General features: G+C 35.4%; 2 protein-coding genes across 4 annotated transcripts; both read left to right on the top strand.

The window, feature by feature from the left end:
* Positions 1–936: 936 nt before the first annotated feature.
* On the top strand, positions 937–7,937 carry LOC133311608 (ATP-dependent zinc metalloprotease FTSH 2, chloroplastic-like). The gene is made up of 5 exons (XM_061512676.1): positions 937–1,073; positions 4,928–6,112; positions 6,183–6,496; positions 6,703–6,943; positions 7,353–7,937. The coding sequence occupies exons 2-5, from the start codon at positions 4,928–4,930 to the stop codon at positions 7,692–7,694; spliced, it is 2,082 nt and encodes a 693-aa protein (XP_061368660.1). The 5' UTR covers positions 937–1,073; the 3' UTR covers positions 7,695–7,937.
* Positions 7,938–10,772: 2,835 nt separating this feature from the next.
* On the top strand, positions 10,773–20,299 carry LOC133311614 (potassium transporter 10-like). 3 transcript variants are annotated; one of them, XM_061512683.1, is made up of 10 exons: positions 10,773–10,944; positions 11,227–11,425; positions 11,565–11,755; positions 13,109–13,334; positions 14,015–14,260; positions 16,620–16,670; positions 16,801–17,061; positions 17,170–17,337; positions 18,351–18,605; positions 19,005–20,299. In XM_061512683.1, exons 3-10 carry the CDS (start codon positions 11,630–11,632, stop codon positions 20,051–20,053), a joined length of 2,382 nt encoding a protein of 793 aa, XP_061368667.1. In that variant the 5' UTR covers positions 10,773–10,944; positions 11,227–11,425; positions 11,565–11,629; the 3' UTR covers positions 20,054–20,299. The 3 variants fall into 3 exon arrangements, with proteins under 3 accessions (XP_061368667.1, XP_061368668.1, XP_061368666.1); XM_061512684.1 differs by lacking the exon at positions 11,227–11,425 and having other exon boundaries at positions 13,112–13,334; XM_061512682.1 differs by lacking the exon at positions 11,227–11,425.
* The last annotated feature ends 541 nt before the right edge of the window (positions 20,300–20,840 follow it).

The following is a 20,840-nucleotide window of genomic DNA, read 5'->3' as shown; positions in this document are numbered from 1 at the left end:
CAAAATATCAAAGTATAAACATATATTCTAATGAAATTAATGAAAAGTTATATCATCAAACTCAATTGTCCACCATAGTGGAAGAGAGGTGACGACACAACGGAGAGGGAGGACCGAAGAGGCGGAGTGGCGGAGGAGAGGAAGAGGAACCACTGAGATGAAGATGTCTTGGAGAGAAGAAAAGATTTGATTTTGTTCTTCACTTTTGGATTTCAGATGTAGGTTAGCAGCAATTTTTTTTTTTTGTACACTAAACAACGTTGTTTCATGTGATTTTTTTTAATAGAATGCAGTGACCCTTCTGACCCCTTTTACCCTAGAGTTACCGAGCCCCGACCGGGTTTGGGGATCAGAGGTATCAACGTGCATGCAGGGTCTAACTGCTGACTCCAACCCTCAAATAAAGGGGATTAGGGTTGACTTGGGTGTTTGGACGGAATTTTAAAAAACTGATTTATTATATAATTTAATATAAATTTAGAACAAAATATTCCCCTTTCGAGTTTTGATGGAAAATCGAACTCATTCCTTCCATGAGAGTGAATAATGTTACTACTTGTCATTAAATTACCCTTAATTATTGATTAAAATTCACCTTATAATATATTTATTATATAATTTGGGATATGATATAATAATAATCAATTAGTGTTACTATCAATTAATTTCATCGTTAGATCGATTATGTTGATCCAATAGTTATATTTATTTTTTACCTTTGTATAATTATATTTATTATTTAATGTGAAAATATTAAATATGGAGAATCATAATCATATAAAGGTAGAAATAAATATAAAATATAAAATATAAGAATTATAATTATATAAAGATAAAAATAAAAATAAATATCATCATAATCTAACGGTGAAATTGATTGAAATTAATATTAATAGTTGGAGTAATTCCTACCTCCACCCGGTCGACGACCGGACGAGTTTTAAAACACCGGGTTCACTCTCTTTCTCTCTCTCGTAGCACACTACCATTCCACACACGTCTCTTCACTCTTTCACCCACGACGAGAACTTCTTCGCCTCCCTCTCTCTCTCTCTGAGGTTATTCATTTTGAGGTATGTGGATTCTTCATCTGCTATCTACTTTTCATGGGTATGGGACATCTATCAGAATTCTGGGCTCTTCATGTTTTCACCTCTAATTATCAATTTTATTTTATTTTTTTATTAGTTTAATTGTTGGAGTTGTGAATGGGGAACCCTTTGAGCGAAAGTGTTCATTTTTGAAATTATATCTTTCCATCAATTGAACTGAGACTTGCTTTTAATTTCAGAAATTGTCAGAAAAGCTTGTACCAATTGCATGTTTGTTCTTATACATATAAAGCAAATTAGATTTAGTCTTTGCTCGTTTGAGGCCAGAGGTGATGTGTGGATCAATGGTTTTATTAAACAAGTTCTGTCACTTGTACATCTAGAGCTTTTTAATTGTTAATGTTGTATTAGGTTACGTAGTCACTTGGCTCTTGTAAATTTATTTATCTTATTTGCTCGTAAAATTGTCATGAGTTTCTCCTGTTGAATGGCTTGACAGGAGAAGTATTGTCACAAGTTAATAAATTTGAGTCCTTACATACCATTAGATTAAGTTTAATATGTATATATATGTTTTGATTCACCAAGAAAGGAGGAAAACAAATAATTTTTAGTTTATGAAATAACTTTCAACATGCTGTACATCTTGTTCTCATGATTATAATTATATAAAAGGTTTCTCTAAGTTCTGAAATTGGCTTCTTGCATGATCTGTTCATCTGATCATTCTGCTGAGTTTTTATTCTTCTGCGGCTTGTTGCTTTTCATATTCAGAATTTTCCCAAAGGCACCTATTATGTAGATGATATATATATATATATATATATATATATATATATATATGAGGTAGGATCCTTTGACATCACTAGTGTCAAATTTGAAGTTTGACATCTCATCTGAGAGCCGTTAGATAAAAAAAGATCAACGACTTTGATTTGTAAGCACGTGATACCATTGATCTTTTTTGATCTAACGGCTCTCAGATAAGGTGTCAAACTTCAAATTTGACACCGGTGTCAAAGGATCCTATTTCTCTCTCTCTCTCTCTCTATATATATATATATGTAGAATATGTAGAATATTCTAGATAGTATTTATTGATGTAGTTGGTAGTTGTATATTTAGTTGGTAGTTGTATATTTATTGATGTAGTTGGTGGTTATATATTTATTAAAGTAGTTGAGGTAGTTGGATGTACTCAATATAAAAAGGACCCATTGGGTCTCTCAATGAATCAAGAAAGTATTATTCAGATAAAACAGTTCTTCCACTTCTTCTTTTCTTCATGGTATCAGAGCCTCGCCGCCCCCCACTTTCTCTTGTGGCGTTTCTTAGCACAGGTAGGCTGAGCCTGTTGCATTGTCCACTCTTCAAGCCCAATGGGCTCTCGTGTGAGGGGGCGTGTTGAGATATATAGTCCCACATTGGTTGTATGTGCAACTAATGTGGAGTTTATAAGACCTTAGGCACTCCCACCCTTTGAGCTAACTTTTGGGGTGGTGTATCCCAAGGTTCTTTACAATCTATTGGTATGGATGAAGATAAGCCTGGGAAACCAAATGATGCTGCTGTCTTACCTTGGCCTTTGGAAACAGGTGGAGTTATTGGGAAGGAAACAGGGGGAGCAACTATACCTGAATCTAATGATCCTCCTTGTGATCCTCCTGGTAAATGGGGAAAATTTTACAGCAGGCGCAAAACACATGAAGATACTCTAGACTGCCAGGATCCTGACTCGAGTCCTTGTTCCAGCAACCCACTTGAATGTACTAGTACAGCCAACGTTGATATGCCTATTGCTCTTCGGAAAGGTACTAGATCTTGCACTGCTCATCCTATTTCCCATTATATCTCATATGAAAAGTTGTCTCCAGGTTTTCGTGCTTTCAACACTATGTTAGATAGTACCAGGATACCCAAAAATATCCAAGAAGCATTTGATGACCCAAAATGGAGGAATGCAGTATTAGAAGAAATGGATGCACTTACAAAAAATGGAACATGGGAGTTTGTGACATTACCTAAAGGAAAGAAAACTGTTGGTTGCAAGTGGGTGTTCACAATAAAATTCAATGCAGACAATAGCATCAATAGGTATAAGGCCAGATTAGTTGCTAAGGGATTTACTCAGACTCATGGGATAGATTATCAGGAGACATTTGCTCCTGTTGCCAAACTTAACACTATCCGCGTTCTGCTATCTCTTGTCGCCAACCTTGATTGGCCATTGCAACAGTTAGATGTTAAGAATGGCTTCTTGAATGGTGATCTCCATGAGGAAGTTTACATGGATCCACCTCCTGGTTTTGAAAAATGGGATGATTCTGTGTGCAAGTTGCAGAAGTCTCTCTATGGACTTAAACAATCTCCCAGAGAATGGTTTGGGAAATTTACTCAAGCTGTTAAGGGAAGAGGGTTCACCCAAGCTCAGACTGATCACACTTTATTTCTTAAACACTCCGACAAAGGAAGAATTGCTATTCTGATCGTTTATGTTGATGACATAATTGTCACTGGTAATGATAGCGAGGAGATAACTTCTTTAAAAAAATATTTAGCTGACCAGTTTGAACTAAAAGATCTTGGATCTCTCAAATATTTCTTTGGCATGGAAATTGCTCGGAGTAAGGAAGGAATTTCTTTAACTCAGAAAAAATACATTCTAGACCTGTTGCAAGAAACAGGTATGCTTGGGTGCAAGCCGACAGAGACTCCAATTGAAGCTAATATCAAGATGGGAGTTGAGGACGGGGAAGATGTTGATAGGGAGCAGTACCAGAGACTAGTGGGAAAATTAATCTATTTGTCTCACACTCGTCCTGATATTGCTTTTGCTGTGAGCATGGTTAGCCAATTCATGCATTCTCCTAAGGAAAAACACCTTAGTGCTGTTTATAGAATTCTCAAATACCTCAAAAATACCCCTGGTCGAGGAATTTTATTTAAAAAGGGGCAGAAAAGGATGATTGAAATCTACACAGATGCAGACTGGGCTGGCTCTGCAATGGACCGAAGATCTACTTCAGGATATTGTACTTATATCTGGGGAAACCTTGTGACCTGAAGAAGTAAGAAACATACTGTTGTTGCAAGAAGCAGTGCAGAAGCGGAATTTCGGGCTCTAGCCCATGGTATTTGTGAAGGAATTTGGTTACGAAGGCTTCTGGAGGAGTTGAAGATCTCTTATTCCCTACCTATCAGATTATATTGTGATAATAAGGCTGCTGTCAGCATTGCTCAAAATCTTGTTCATCATGACAGAACAAAACATGTGGAAGTTGATCGTCACTTTATCAAAGAGAAATTAGAAGACGGTAGTGTATGCTTGACATATATACCTACCAAGGAACAGACGGCGGATATCCTCACCAAAGGATTACTTAACCCGACCTTTGAGAATTTGATCAGCAAGTTGGGAATGATCAATATATATCTCCCAACTTGAGGGGGAGTGTAGAATATGTAGAATATTCTAGATAGTATTTATTGATGTAGTTGGTAGTTGTATATTTAGTTGGTAGTTGTATATTTATTGATGTAGTTGGTGGTTGTATATTTATTAAAGTAGTTGAGGTAGTTGGATGTACTCAATATAAAAAGGACCCATTGGGTCTCTCGATGAATCAAGAAAGTATTATTCAGATAAAACACTTCTTCCACTTCTTCTTTTCTTCAATATATATATATTATGAATGTTTTTTTTTGTTATTTTTGTTTGTATGTTTATAGACTGAATTTGATATGTTAGTTTTTGTAGTTAGAAATTAGCCTACAATCACAAATGGTATAATATTAAATGTTTCTTTTCCTGCTAACCACTGAAATAATCAGTGTTAATGACCCATATTTTGGCTACTTGTTTTTTTTTAATACAGATGGCAGCATCATTGGCATGTATTGTTGGGAGTGGTTTATCTACACAGAGTTATAAAATAATAACTATTGGCAGGGATGTCAGTGAAAGATATTTCTTCTCATCTCACAGACGTTCATCGTTGAGTAATGGATCAAAAGCAATATTTGTAAAGGCATCCTTGGATCAAAGGAAGCATGAAGGGAGAAGAGAATTTCTGAAATTGTTGAATGTGGGAGTTGGCTTACCTGCATTATTGGGAAGTGGGAAAGCTTACGCCGATGAACAAGGGTTTTCCTCCTCCAGAATGTCTTATTCTAGGTTTCTCGAGTATTTGGACAAGGATAGAGTTAAGAAAGTGGATCTGTTTGAGAATGGAACCATAGCTGTTGTAGAGGTTGTTTCTCCTGAGTTTGGTAATAAGGTGCAGCGAGTGCGAGTTCAACTTCCCGGGCTTAGCCAAGAGCTCCTTCAGAAATTCAGGGAAAAGAACATTGACTTTGCAGCTCATAATGCCCAAGAAGAATCAGGTTCTCTGTTATTTAACCTGATTGGGAATTTGGCTTTCCCTCTACTGGTAGTTGGAGGGTTGTTCCTTCTCTCAAGACGATCATCTGGAGGCATGGGAGGTCCTGGTGGGCCTGGCTTTCCTCTTGCTTTTGGTCAATCTAAAGCCAAGTTTCAAATGGAACCAAATACTGGAGTGACATTTGATGATGTTGCTGGGGTGGATGAAGCCAAGCAGGATTTTATGGAGGTGGTGGAGTTTCTGAAGAAGCCTGAGAGGTTCACTGCTATTGGGGCGCGCATACCAAAAGGAGTTCTTCTTGTTGGTCCTCCAGGAACTGGGAAGACGCTATTAGCCAAGGCTATTGCAGGTGAAGCAGGTGTTCCATTTTTTTCAATCTCAGGTTCTGAGTTTGTTGAGATGTTTGTTGGTGTTGGTGCTTCTCGAGTCCGTGATTTATTCAAGAAGGCCAAAGAGAACGCTCCTTGTATTGTTTTTGTTGATGAAATTGATGCCGTTGGAAGGCAAAGAGGTACTGGAATTGGTGGAGGGAATGATGAAAGGGAACAGACCCTCAACCAACTTTTGACCGAAATGGATGGGTTTGAGGGCAATACTGGTATTATTGTCATTGCAGCAACTAACAGGGCTGACATTCTTGACTCTGCTTTATTAAGACCGGGACGGTTTGATAGACAGGTAAGATTATATTAGGAAATGCTTAATGCATTTATTAATGAGAAAATCACTGAACATAATTCCTTTGCAGGTAACAGTTGATGTTCCAGATATACGGGGAAGGACTGAAATCCTAAAGGTTCATGGTAGCAATAAAAAGTTTGATACTGATGTTTCTCTTGAGGTAATTGCAATGAGAACACCCGGTTTTAGTGGAGCTGATCTTGCAAACCTCTTGAACGAAGCTGCTATATTAGCTGGTCGGCGTGGAAAGACGGCAATTTCATCCAAAGAGATTGATGATTCTATTGATAGGATTGTGGCTGGAATGGAAGGAACAGTGATGACAGATGGGAAGAGCAAAAGTTTAGTGGCATATCATGAAGTTGGGCATGCCATTTGTGGGTAAGCCAGAAATTAGGCTTTAGTTTTGTCTTTCAAGTAAATGTTGTGCAAGATTGTAATAGAAGCAAGATGTTATTGCCTTTATGAATTCGTGTTACACTTGTACATGAGCGCAATCCAAAAAAAAGCAATGATTAACATTTAGAAGCTGTTTTAGCAAACAATAACAAAAAAAGTTGTTCTGAAATATCTATTTGTACTTGCAGAACTTTGACTCCTGGTCATGATCCTGTACAAAAGGTAACCCTAGTTCCTCGTGGGCAAGCTCGGGGTCTTACTTGGTTCATTCCTTCTGATGACCCAACTCTGATCTCCAAACAACAACTCTTTGCAAGAATTGTTGGTGGACTAGGTGGCAGAGCTGCAGAGGAAATTATTTTTGGTGAGCCTGAGGTTACAACTGGAGCAGCTGGTGATTTGCAGCAAATAACCAGTTTGGCCAAACAGGTACTTGTTGTCTACTTCATTGACATAATATTCTGTTGTATTGCGTTATGTCTCCCTCATTTTTTTTTTTTTTTGGCGGGGATAAAAGCTATTAGTAATTTAGATTCTACTGAGTTGGTAATTTAATCTCAATTTGGTTATATTTTCTTAGGACATTCGTAGTTTTTTTTGTTAGCTCTAATTAATTGGTGAGACTTGACATTAAATTATGTCATAAGATTGCTTTAATGCTTGAAACTAGAAATTTTTGGCTTTAACTGATAGAATGAAAATTTTCATTTTGAAGGGGCAAGTTTTTAATTTATCGTTATTAAAAAAAAAATAATCTTTTTTATTTTCCTACCTTATCCTTCTGACTTGTATCTTTGTCACACCTGTGCTTCAATAAATGTGAATGATACTCTTGCAGATGGTAACCACATTTGGAATGTCTGATATTGGTCCTTGGTCACTTATGGACACCTCAGCTCAAAGTGCAGATGTCATCATGAGAATGATGGCAAGAAACTCAATGTCAGAAAAGCTTGCTGAAGACATTGATGCTGCTGTAAAGAGGATCTCAGATGAAGCATATAAAATTGCATTGAGCCATATAAGGAACAACCGCGAGGCCATTGATAAGATTGTGGAAGTCCTAATGGAGAAGGAGACAATGTCTGGAGATGAATTCCGGGCTCTCCTGTCCGAGTTTGTTGAAATTCCAGTTGAAAATCGGGTCCCTCCTTCGTCTCCCTCACCAGTTGCTGTTTGAAATTTGAATAGCCTATATCTCACTCTAGTATAGTGTAGCTCTCTTCATACTGAATTTTTCTGAAATTGTAAAATATTTGTAATATACCATCTTGTCCATATTCTTTAATGACAAAAGATCCTAGGTTCTCTCTCTCTCTCCCTCTCTCTTAAAAAGATTTCTTCACAGTTATTATGTATTTATATCTATTGTATCAATCATTGTAACTGATGAGATGTAATGTTTAGTTTCAGTGTAAATGTTTTGCACATGTGAGTTCTCTTTTTTTGGGCACCACTGTAAAGGATGGCAAACTTGATATTGTACATGTGTTGAAAATGGTGGTAAGTAATGATGATGATATTTTAAGTATTGAGGGGGACAATGCAGAATGGACATGATAGTTGGATTACGAGAGAGGACCTGATGAATTCAGGGTTTAATCAAGTAATCAATTGAATGATTTGATTGGTGTAAATTATCATCAAATTCAAATAATTCGAGTGTGATACAAGCTGTAGTTTTTTCTCCATAAATTGAATTGATCCCATTGGTGTTTCATGAATGAACTAGAGAATGGAGTTGTAGCTCTTAGGTTAAGCAGATTTTTATGAAAGTTTTATAATAAAAAAAGTGTTTTTTTTTTATAACGAAGAAAAAAGTCAAAAACTAAAAATTCTTAGGAGGAGTTTTTTTTAAATTGTATTAGCTTATTTTTAATTTGAATTTTTAAGCTAAAATTTTTATATAATTATCAAATAATTTTTAATTTTAACTTAAAATTAACTTTTAAATTAAAAAAACGAGGTGCCAAATAATTTCTAGAAATTTTTTTTATTGATGTTTCGTGAATGGACCATAGGCAGAGCAATGTTAGGGGATATAGAAATTTTTTATGAAAGAGAGTTGATTTAAATGGTAATATGAATTTTAGGACGGATGAATTGTTAAAAAGGACGGGTCATGTTGTTTTATTCGGGATTAGTTTCATATATGTGTGGATTCCTTTTTCTGCCTGATTGACTTCATAGGAATAATTAGGATCGCGGAATAATTTTTTTTTCCCTATTATTAAAGTGTTTTAAAAGGCGTTAGGTACACTCATAACTCATTAGGACGCACAAGTGGGAGTTGGCAAGGCTGCTGATGATTTTGGCTGTTGGCAAACGTCTCGGGCATGTGTTTGGCGTGTGCAAGAATTACTTGGGGTTAGAGCCGACAAAATGAGCTCGGTTCGGCAGGCTAATCCATCCCATTCGCTAAACAGGGTGGGGCGAGTTGAGTTTTTCAACCCATCTCAAAAATGAGATGGGATGGGGTGGAGCGGGTTCGATTTTTGGTGAGTTGATGGCGGGTCGAGACGAGTCATTGTAAAATAAGCTTGGGCTGGCGGGCCACCCGCCAAAGGGACAGGGCAGACTGAATTTTTCAGCTCACTTCCAAAAAACGAAACGGGATGGACTAGTTCAATTTTTGACGAATTGATAACGGAGTGACGCGGGACAGGCCGTCCACTTTGCCACCTCTGCTTGAGGTAAGTGAACACTTGAAGCCCAAGTCCAATTCTTAGCACTAAAATCTTAAGATTCGTCCTTCAATGCACTTAATGACGATCATTTAATGATTATTACTTAAAATTTATCATTCAATGTGCCAAGACCATGTTTATAAAGAATTTACTTTATATTGATCATTCAATGATTATAAGTAAGGGTTTAATATTTTTATTTTTGTCTATTGCACTCATGTAAAAGTGAATGAATTTTATTGGGCGTTACTTTTCTGTCACATATGATAACCACGGTTCCTACAGATACATAAACACATGGGTCCTACCATTTTTTTCAAAACAACAAACAAAAAAATATGGCACAAATTTCGATCCATGAGTAGGAATGAAAATATACTTTCCTGCAAAAGTAGATAATGTTTTTCCAATTTTATTATTATTTTCTTTCTCTTATTTTTACAATGAGATCCTCTCAATTTTATGTAAGTGTGTCATAAATTTTTTTTCTGCAACAAAGCAAAAGCAAAAATATTTTTTCCTTTTAATAAATTACAAATACATCATTTTTTATATTCATGTACTTTTCGCATAATTAGATTCCACATTTTAAACAGTAGTATTTATTACAATTTATAATTATATATCTATATCAATAATTATTAATTCAAGTGAGAAAGAATTTGTTTTCCTTAACCAAAAATCTGAGTTTAAGCTTGAGAATGAAAAAATGGGCTTAGAAAAACCACGCTATAATGGGTCTAATAATAATTGAGTTCAGTTTGAGTAGGAGACTCAAGTATATGTACATCAAATTGCGAGATAAGTCCTCTGTATTATTAATATTTGTTTTGGTAAGTTCTCCCAATTTTTTTTTTGGTATAAGATTTTTGACATCAGTGTTAAATTAAAATGTTTGATATCAAATTTCAATCATTAATTTCTGTCATTTGATAGTTATAATTTATTAAAAATTATTAATTAATTAAATAAATGTGACATAATAAGTTATAATCATCGTATTGGCAAAAAATTAACCGTTAAAATTTAGAATCAAAATTTTTAATTTAACACCAATATTAAATAATCCTGCCAATTATTTTTTTTTCACTCAAGTTTCTTAAAATAATTGTTAACTCATCCTTTTATATATATTTTTGTACCATCATATAACATGAATGACGGTTGACGATCTCATCAGAAAGCGCTAAGTTGTGTTATTATTATTTTTCGTTTCTAAAATAACTGTTAAGTCATCCTTTTATATATTATTATACCATCATATAACATCAATGGCGGTTGACGATGTCGTCAGAAAAGCACTGAGTTGTGTTTTTGGTTATTTTAAGGCATCGCCAATTGAAAAAAAAGTAAAAACAAGTTGGAAGTTGGAACCGAACTTATCCCATTCATGTCTTTTTCATTTCAGCGAATAAGTATAATAGCAAACATAATGATAACATTCATTAATAATAATAATAATAATAATAAAAAAAAACACAAGCAAGTGGCTCTCTTTGTGGCATGTTTATCTCTCTCTTGGTCAGACATAATTTGTCTGTACCAAGAGACGCTGACAGGCTGCACACAGAGAATAATCTATATTTAAGTGTTTTCGTTACGCTCTTGGTTTTCTCTTCCTCAATCATCGAACTTTGTTTTCTTCATGCTTCATGAACCTCATGAACCTGACACCAAATTAATTCAAACAAACTACTTATGCTAAACAACCTTGTAGGTGACAAGTACCAGGTCTTGTGTCAGGTGAGTTGAGGCTTTGTTTTCAGCTTTGAGCAATTTTTGAATTTGCATTTCTGGGTTTCAATTTTGAAATTTGAGATTAATATATATATATAGGTATTTGGAAGTTGTACTAGTAATTCTCAATCTCGGCTCATGTTTTCATTATCTGATTTTCCATTCAAAAGATGCTTTCAGCCAAAAGCTTTCGCTTGACCATTTTGATTTTATTTATTTATTGATTTTTGAGCTTTGCTGAAAAGCAATATAATCTAATCCTAGCACGTGCTGTTTTTTTTTTCCCAGTCTTGGCAAAATAAACTATTCTATAGTTTGTTAATGTTAGAGGCTGGACCAGTCTATGGTGTAGCCGTGGAGATTATATGTTGATTCTATATTGGATTTTTTTCTTCTTCTTCTTCTTCTTCAAAGATATGGTGGTTGTTGAATTGATGGAACCATTGAGTAAAATCTTAAACTTTGCTTGCCTTTCCAGATTTTATAGGTTAGTTTGGACCCTTGGTTTGAGTAGGCATGGATTTCATGCGTTCACTTTGTTCTTATTTTTTTAATTTTTGGGGGGTAACTGTACGAGTTAACGCTTTGTTACTAATGTTCTCCATGTATTTTTTCATGAGGGGTAGAGGAACCGAGGACAAGGGGAATCAGGCAGCACGTAGTAGTTGGAAGTTATTGAACTGAGCTCTAAATGGATTCAACGGTAGAGATTGATGAAGACAGTGATAACAAAGGTAGTATGTGGGTTTTGGATCAGAAGCTTGACCAGCCAATGGATGAAGAAGCAGGAAGGCTAAGAAATATGTACAGAGAAAAAGTATGATGCAACTCCTTTTAACACTCTTTCTCTTTCTCTTGCTGAATTCATTTTTTGTTTATTTAGGCCATTCTTTTTTTTAAAAAAAAATGTATAATGTAGCTATCCTTAATTTTTTCTTCCAGCCTACTACTCCTTGAATGCATATATCTTATTTTGTCTTGAATCACAAGGCATTTGCTAATATGCTATTCATGCTAGGTAGTCGCGACATTATAGTAGATATGCTCGTGCAATTCATGCAATGTCCAAAAGTCACTTTAAAGAAAGTAGATATGAATCACAAGGAATCTTCAATTTTGATTGACTCCTTTTTCTCGTCAGTCATTTTTCTAGCGCTTAATAAATTAGCAATAATCTAGGACTATCTCTTCAAAAAGTTTAAGCTTAGATGGAGGCATGTTGATAGTTTTATATCTTCAACAAACTTGCTCTTGCTCATGCATGAGCCCTTTGAGCTTGGAGTGAGGACAAGTCGCAAGCCTATTTTACCTTGTGCTAGAATTCAACTTAATTATAAATAATGGGTGTCATGAACCAACTCTCCGAAAAGCTCAAGCAATTGGGTGAAGACATATGAATGATTTTTATATTATATTTCTAATAATGGGTTTGCAAGGATCAATTTCCTGACCAGTAGGTTATAAAGGCATCAATACAATGTTAAGCTTTTAGAGAGCTAGTCCTTGATACAATAGCAGAGCCTCGATAACTAAGTGGTCAGAATTTCAATCTTTGTTGCCATATTCTTCATAACTAAATTAAATTCCAGCATAAGGTAAAGTGGCCATATGCATTATTCATGGGACATTCCCAAAGAACTCTTGGGTGAGGGAGTGTGTTAGAGATATAAAACCTTTCCTAGGTCTCCATCTAAACTTAAGCTTTTAGGTGAGTTGGTCGTTGGCATGGTATCAAAGCTTAAGCTACGAAGTAGAGTTGAAGTATGAGGGCACCAAGGACTAGACTTTTGACCACCTGGTGATAGAGACTCTGAAATCAAGAACCAACTCCTAAACACTCAAGCTTTTAGATGGCATTTGAATGGTTGTATATTTTTAACAACAGTAACAAAACTTTATTTGCACAAGAAAGACCTTTTTCTCTAAATCACATTTCATAGCATATATTTGAAATAAAGCTGTTAATCTCATTTCAAATTCAAACACTATAAATTCTAGTATGTAATCTAAATGTTGAGTAGGCTAACATACCTATTAAGTGATTTTTAAGGTAAACTTTCAATCTGGATTTCTTCACTCTCTAATTCTCTTATACAGGTCCAATAACAAGATATTATGTTAGCTGCTGGAATTTGGTGTATAATTCCTTCTTGATGTTGTTTTTGTTCAGAAGTTTTCTACGCTGTTGCTTCTGCGGCTTGCATATCAGAGTCTTGGAGTAGTTTATGGAGATTTGGGCACTTCCCCCTTGTATGTTTTCTATAGTATATTTCCTGACGGAGTTAAAGATAAGGAGGATTTGATCGGAGCTCTTTCTTTGATTATATACTCTCTTACTCTGGTGCCACTGCTCAAATATGTTTTTATTGTATTAAGAGCAAATGACAACGGTCAAGGTATATACTGTTTTGCTTGTTTTTGGTAATTAAGATACTTATGATTGGACAAGGAAATCTTAAATCATGTATTATAACTTTATGCTGTGATAATCAGCTCATTTATCTATTTTAATGATATTTTCTGCAAAGAAGATCACCATCTATGAAGCACCAATACTCCTTAAATTTTTTTCCAACGTATTGAATACGCGTATCGGAAACATATCGGACTCGTATTGTATGGTAATCGACATCCTGTATCATCGAGAACGTATCGAAAACGCCGTATCGGTGCTTCATAGATCACCATAGCATACACTCTGTGTAGTAAAGATTTTTATGTTATATGATCATACCTGACCGACCCAAATCTAAAAAGAGATGGAAATCTTAATACCTGAAAATTTACCTGCCCTTGATGCCTTTCCTGGATTATCAGCAGAATTTTGTTAATCACAGTATACTTTAGTGTTGGTATATCAGCTACTTAGTCTAGTCTAGAGCGAATAATGCTTGAGATATCATGTGCAAGCTAACTCTTTATTTAAAGATCTAAGTGGTTTCCTTTAATAACTAAGTAAAGCACACTGGTATTTCTATATGGCTTATTGGACGTATATGTCTATTTGACACTGCTTTGTCTGTTTGACAATGCTGAGCTGCAACTAAGTTTTACCAAACTTACATCTATGGAGCAGGAGGAACATTGGCTCTTTATTCCTTGCTCTGCCGACATGCAAAGATAAAAATCATTCCCAACCAGCATCGTACTGATGAAGAGCTAACAACATATAGCCGGTCTACCTTACCCGAAAGGTCATTTGCTGCAAAAACCAAAAGATGGTTAGAGGAACAAGCATTTATTAAAAATACCATTCTTATTCTCGTTCTTGTTGGTACCTGCATGGTGATTGGAGATGGGATTCTTACCCCAGCTATCTCTGGTATGCCTTCAGTCTGAAGCTGATCTTCTTATTCCTATATATTTGTTATGTTTCTGACTCTTTCTATTTACCGAGGCTCTCTGTCAATATATTTATATGCTTTTGTATTTTATGTCTCATTTGTGCAAATTTACCAGATTGAAGGGAAACCATAAAATCATTGTATGAGATGTGAAAAAAGGACAGTGATGGGAATATAACTTGAAATTGGTAGGATTTTGAATGATCTTATAGATTACTTGGTACTAAATGACTCAGCAAAAGAGGTGTACATGTAGCTTGGGAAGGACCTAGAATACAATGTCTTAGTACATTGCTGTTTTGCATGCTACTAGCCCATAGTTTGCTCATAAATTGCAGTTACGGATAATTCTGCTATTTCTCCTGGTACCTTGACTTGAAGCCATGCGCTGAATGCTCTATTCCGTTCATCACTATATATATTATCTAATTCTCACTGCTCGAGATATAATAAACTATTAATGGGTGTTGACCTAACAATTTAAGCTTTTGGGATAGTTACTCCATTATATAGTATAAAAGCCTCAATCACAGAATCATCAAGAGTTCGATCCTTGCTTCCCCCATTCTTTTAATAAAAAGAAAGTTGAATTTCAGCAAAAGGTAGAGCAAGCTTGTGCATTGTCCATGCTCTAAGTTCAAAGGGCTCTTGTGTGAGGTGGCATTGGGAGAGTTGGTTCTCAACACTCGCCATATGTACTTTTGAAATATCATTGGGAGACTTAAAATTAGTCATCTACACAGATACAGTTCACTAAAAACCACAAGAATGCAATATTTTTTCTTTCGATCTAATAATAGTATTCAAATCCCTTTTCACTACATCAGATAAATCAACCTTATTGATGTTCTATTTGAGTTAATGGTGAACCGGGCCATTTGGGAGTAGGACTTTCTAAGCTTAAACATGATTGAGTATTTTAAATTTGTCTGTGCTTTATTTGATAATTGATATGTTATTATGATTTTGTTTTATTGTGGTGAGAAAGATAAAATGATACAAAAATAAAAGAGAAGGTGCTAGGAGTTATTTAAGGCTTGCTAATGCTTGTGATTGTACCTCTCCTAAATATATGTATGCCAGGTTCTACTAAAGATTCAGTTTTTGTTGCAAGTGGCCTCACCTAGGAATCGGAAGGATTTAACGAAAAAAATGGAAAATAATTATGATTTGTCATATTTTTTGAGTATATGACATGAATGTTGAAATTATAGGGTTTAGGTAGAGAAGAAAGAAAAGAAAAAAGACGGATTGCAATATGATGTGAGATTGATATATGGATGTCATACAATACCCTAACTTAATGCTCCTACTTATACCAATAATTAGGTCAAGTACATGTAACCAAAAAGAGAGAGTCAAGTACTAGTTCTATTAATAGCACAAGTCCAAGCTCATTGACAATAAGGCTAATAATCCTATATACTTGCAATGACGAAATAAGAACAAGTTTTGCATTCTTTGGTTATGGAGTTTGCCAAAAAGATACTTGGTGTGAGGATCTGTTCAAGATATAATATAAAAACCATTCATATACCTAACATTTTAAGCTTTTTGGAGAGTTGGTTAATGACATGGTATCAGAGTCTATATGATCAAGTAGTCTAGAGTTCGATCATTGTCACCCCCATTTTTCTAATAAAAAATTGAATTTCAGCACAGGGTAAGTAGGTCTGGGCATTGTCCACACTTCAATCCCAGAGGACTTTTGTGTGAGGGGGCATATCAGAGATATAATATTAAAACTGTTCATTTGTCTTCATCTAACAACTTAAGCTTTTGGGAGAGTTGGTTCATGACAAACTCAAATGATAATGAATTTATCATGTACCTTAAATTTAGTTTAGGGACGGTTCAGCTTTTCCTAGCACTTATTCTGTCTGCAATCTGCTTACTTGGAGCCATTAGGTTGAGAAGGATGGTCATATCTTCAATAATCAGGAGACAGCTTGGAGGACCCGAAGACACTTTGTTTTAACTGAATGCAGCTAATTTGTCTCACATTCTTAACTTGTGGATTTTTGTATACAGTTTGAATGTTGTAACTTAGTTGTTAATTCTGTTTCCTCAGGAGGTGTGCATGCATAAGTTTTGGTCCTATGGTGCTTGTTTGAAGAATTATATTTATAAGATAGAATATATTATGAAAACTTTCGTATGGATGATTTAGAGATTGTATATTTTAGACCTTTTATTTCATTTATCTATTATGTGTATTGTACTGTATAGGGCTCTAGACAAAATGCTTTTGCTGCAGCTGGCTTTTTCCGCTTGAGTATCATCTTAAATACATCTCCAGTTAATTCAAGATATTCATTATGAGATCTTCTGTTGCAGTTTTATCTGCTGTTGGCGGCATCAAGGTGAATCACCCTGATTTGAGTAGTGGTATGGCCCTACACCTGTAACAGTGCTTTTTTTCTTCTATTTCTACCATTATGTGTACAAGTATTCTGGTTTTGTGTTTGTCTGAGTTTAAGTTCTTAGTCTTGAAAAGCTTATTTTTTCTGCATTACAGGAGTAGTTGTGCTGGTTGCTGTTGTAATATTAGTTGGGTTATTCAGCATGCAACATTATGGTACAGATAGAGTTGGTTGGCTCTTTGCTCCAATTGTCCTGCTTTGGTTTCTCCTAATTGGAGGTATAGGTATATTCAACCTCTGGTACTATGGCAGCAGTGTTCTAAGAGCTTTTTCACCTGTATATATATATCGGTACCTAAGAAGAGGAGGTAAAGACCGTTGGACTTCCCTCGGTGGTATATTGCTCTGTATAACGGGTACATTCAGTTTTTATAACTGTTTATTTCCTCATTGTATTTCAGAATTATTAATAAATGTAGTGAATAGTAGATCTGAACTTGACAACTTGTGATATCATATTTCAGGGACAGAGGCTCTTTTTGCTGACCTAGCCCATTTTCCAGTCTCATCTGTACAGATTGCATTTACTCTACTTGTGTTTCCTTGCCTTCTTTTAGCCTATTCTGGACAGGCTGCTTACCTTATGAATAACTTGAGTCATTCACGAGATGCTTTTTATCGTTCTATTCCAGGTTTGTCATATTTGCTACTCTACATTGAAATTTCCATTTGTAATGCACGTGTGGTATTCAGAATATGATCAACAGTTATATTGCCTTATTCTTATTACTAACTTCTTAGTGGACATGATATATTTCAGTTCTTTCTTTCTCTTTTCGATAGTTTATGTTGACTAATTTATGATAAATTTCTATTTCAAAGATAATAGTCAATTATTTTTTTTAAATGATTTTTTTAAGTTATTACAGAAACATTTTTTGCGTATGACTAGTGAATTTTAAAAAATGGTTGACATGGTTGCTCATACAATTAATTATTAAAAGAAATACAAAATTTTATGTCGTAGTTCAGTTTCCCTAAAGACTTGCTATAGTCTAGATATACCTAAAGCTGCAGGTTACAATAAATAACTTCATCGCCAAATTAGACAAGTCAATTTTCATAGTAAATTCTTGGATTTTCACTGCCGAACGTTTTTGGGACTTATTTACCTGGCTGGCTCAACTTAAGTGACTGTCATCTTGACCCTTATGCATAAGCTTGTGTCCTGTCTGTGTATGCTTTCAATCATTTGGACTTGTTTGCCTTACTGCTTAAGTTTGTGTTGAGATATATAAAAAACCATTAATATAACCTCACCCAATAGCTTAAGCTTTTGGGTTGAATTGGTTCTTTACATAGTATCAGAGCCTCGTGTCCCGGGTTCGATCTTTACCGCCCCCACTTTCTTTTAAGTGGAATTTTTTTCTTCTCACAGGTAGGTGGGCCTGTGAATTGTCCACTCTTCAAGCCCAGTGGGCTTTCGTGTGAGGGGGCGTGTTGAGATATATAAAAAACCATTAATATAACCTCACTCAATAGCTTAAGCTTTTGGGTTGAATTGGTTCTTTATAGTTTGCATAATGTTTTTGGATATAAACCTATTACAAGAATCCTCCATTTCTTTCTTAAGAGTGATGCACATTTTTTCCTCCATGTAGTAATTTTTGTATCTGTTATATGTTGATTATCCTTAGTTCTGCAGACAGAATATACTGGCCAGTATTTGTTGTTGCAACAGCCGCAGCTATAGTTGCAAGCCAGGCCACGATATCCGCAACCTTTTCAGTTATTAAACAAGCCCTTGCTCATGGCTGTTTCCCAAGAGTCAAAGTTGTACATACATCAAAGAGGTTCCTTGGCCAGATTTACATTCCAGATATCAATTGGATCCTCATGATTCTTTGCATTGCTGTTACTGCTGGGTTTAAAAATCAAAACCAGATTGGAAATGCCTATGGTAAGTTTTTCCCTTGAGGCATATTTTTCATGCTTTTTTTATAAGAACAAAGAAATTTTTATGAAAATAGAGAGAATGTACAACTTCCAGGAGGATACGAAATTCTCCAATGCAGAAAGAGCAAAATAAATCAAGTGAAAAGTAATTAAAATTTTTGCATCTAATTTTCTAATCAGTATTACGTCAAAGGGTCTTTCCCTACTCTTTTTTTTTTTTTTTTTAACATCAGAGGGTGTAAGAAGTCCTACATATGCATTTCATCAGTGAGAACAACATACAGTTTAGGGAACTATATTCTGCTCATTGACTTGTTTACCGCTGTTCCTCTGAATTTACTATGTCATTGCTGTCTTTCTTTTAAGCGTACAAACAATTCTATAATTATCATTGTTATGACAGGTACTGCAGTTGTGATAGTGATGCTGGTTACAACATTACTTATGATTTTAATCATGATATTAGTGTGGCGCTGCCATTGGATTCTAGTCATCATGTTCACTGGCTTATCATTGATTGTGGAACTCACATACTTCTTCGCTGTACTCTTCAAAGTTGATCAAGGTGGGTGGGCTCCCCTTGCAATTGCTGGAACATTTCTTGTAATTATGTATGTTTGGCATTATGGCACATTGAAACGTTACGAGTTTGAAATGCATAGTAAGGTTTCAATGGCATGGATTCTTGGGCTTGGACCAAGTTTAGGACTTGTTCGGGTGCCCGGAATCGGGCTAGTCTACACGGAGCTTGCAAGTGGAGTACCCCACATCTTTTCTCATTTCATCACCAATCTACCAGCCATCCATTCTGTTGTTGTTTTTGTATGTGTGAAGTATCTTCCTGTCTACACTGTCCCAGAAGAAGAGAGGTTCCTTGTGAAGAGGATTGGACCAAAGAATTTCCACATGTTTCGTTGTGTGGCACGGTATGGATATAAAGACCTGCATAAGAAAGATGATGATTTTGAGAAAAAACTCTTTCATAACCTTTTCATGTTTGTTCGGCTTGAGTCTATGATGGAGGGTTGTTCAGATTCAGAGGAAGAAAGTATATATTATCAACAAACTGAGCAGAGAAGAGATGGCATTTTGAACAACAATGGAAACACAGCTTCATTGAATATGGATATTACAATTTCATCAGTAGATTCCATAGTTCCAGCTGGATCTCCATCACATGTGATTGTTACTGTTCAGTCCTCTAGTCAAGCAAGTAGAAGCAGCCAGAATGAGGTTGGTGAACTTGAATTTTTAAACAACTGCAGGGATGCTGGGGTTGTTCACATACTTGGAAACACAGTTGTGAGGGCGAGTAGGGACTCAAGATTCTACAAGAAAATAGCTGTTGATTATATATATGCATTTCTTAGGAAGATATGCAGGGAAAATAGCGTGATCTTCAATGTTCCTCATGAGAGTCTCTTAAATGTTGGTCAGATTTTCTATGTGTAGCCCCCTACCCTTTACTTTTCCTTCCCTTTGGCTCAAAGATTAGTATAATATCTATCATTTCCGATTGTCATTTTGTGTACAGTTGGTCTCTCTTATATGTTGGTGAGATTTTCTATGTATAGGCCCCCCTCCCCTTTCCCTTTCCTTTCTTTTTGGCCCAAGATCAGTAAGATTTATCATTTGTGACTGCCATTTTGTGCACATATGATCATAGTGTAGCATATGAATAACACCTTATGGTATTATTGTAATCATTTTCCATTTCGAAGGAAATGTCTTCAGAAGAATGACTTTGGGCAATTTTCTGTTGAACCTGAATTTCATTAGGATGATCGAAGGTTGTTCAACTCTTTTAACACTAGGATGTTCCACTCAATGCTGCATTGACCATTTTTTTAATGCATGCTGCCTACGGCCTTGACATGGGATACATTAATATTTGGGTAAATAACCCTTAACCCTCCTTTCAATTTTGGGTCTGCTCACTTTAGCTATCCTGTGCCTTGTGGGTTCGTTTATGGCGCATAACATCATTTTCATGAATGGTCCATATCGGGTGCAGCACACATACACACATAAAATAGAGGCTGTATTACGATACCAAGGTGTGCATAAATATTTGTCCATAAAATGCCAAAAAAAAGTTCAATTAAGTAGTCATAGTTGCACAATTTTACATTTTTTAAATTTTCTATTTGAGTTTTAAAGGAATTCATGTGTTGCTTACAAACCTTTCATAATTTTTTTTAGATAGGATATTTTTACTATTTTTTTTTACTATCATTTT

Source organism: Gastrolobium bilobum, unplaced genomic scaffold (genome assembly GCF_033153095.1).
Source record: "Gastrolobium bilobum isolate Gb01-03AN ecotype WA unplaced genomic scaffold, APGP_CSIRO_Gbil_v1 utg1842, whole genome shotgun sequence".
NCBI classification, from domain to species: Eukaryota; Viridiplantae; Streptophyta; class Magnoliopsida; order Fabales; family Fabaceae; genus Gastrolobium; species Gastrolobium bilobum.
Note: the sequence above shows the minus strand (reverse complement) of the source record. Positions and strands in the feature narration are given on the sequence as shown.

Bases quoted from the DNA above. Each gene is read 5' to 3' on its own strand.
- LOC133311608 (XM_061512676.1), top strand. From the start codon at position 4,928: ATGGCAGCATCATTGGCATGTATTGTTGGGAGTGGTTTATCTACACAG. The intron at 6,113-6,182 runs GTAAGATTATAT...ATTCCTTTGCAG, and splicing joins CGGGACGGTTTGATAGACAG to GTAACAGTTGATGTTCCAGA. The intron at 6,497-6,702 runs GTAAGCCAGAAA...TTGTACTTGCAG, and splicing joins GTTGGGCATGCCATTTGTGG to AACTTTGACTCCTGGTCATG.
- LOC133311614 (XM_061512682.1), top strand. From the start codon at position 11,630: ATGGATTCAACGGTAGAGATTGATGAAGACAGTGATAACAAAGGTAGT. The intron at 13,335-14,014 runs GTATATACTGTT...TCTATGGAGCAG, and splicing joins AGCAAATGACAACGGTCAAG to GAGGAACATTGGCTCTTTAT. The intron at 14,261-16,619 runs GTATGCCTTCAG...CTTCTGTTGCAG, and splicing joins TCTTACCCCAGCTATCTCTG to TTTTATCTGCTGTTGGCGGC.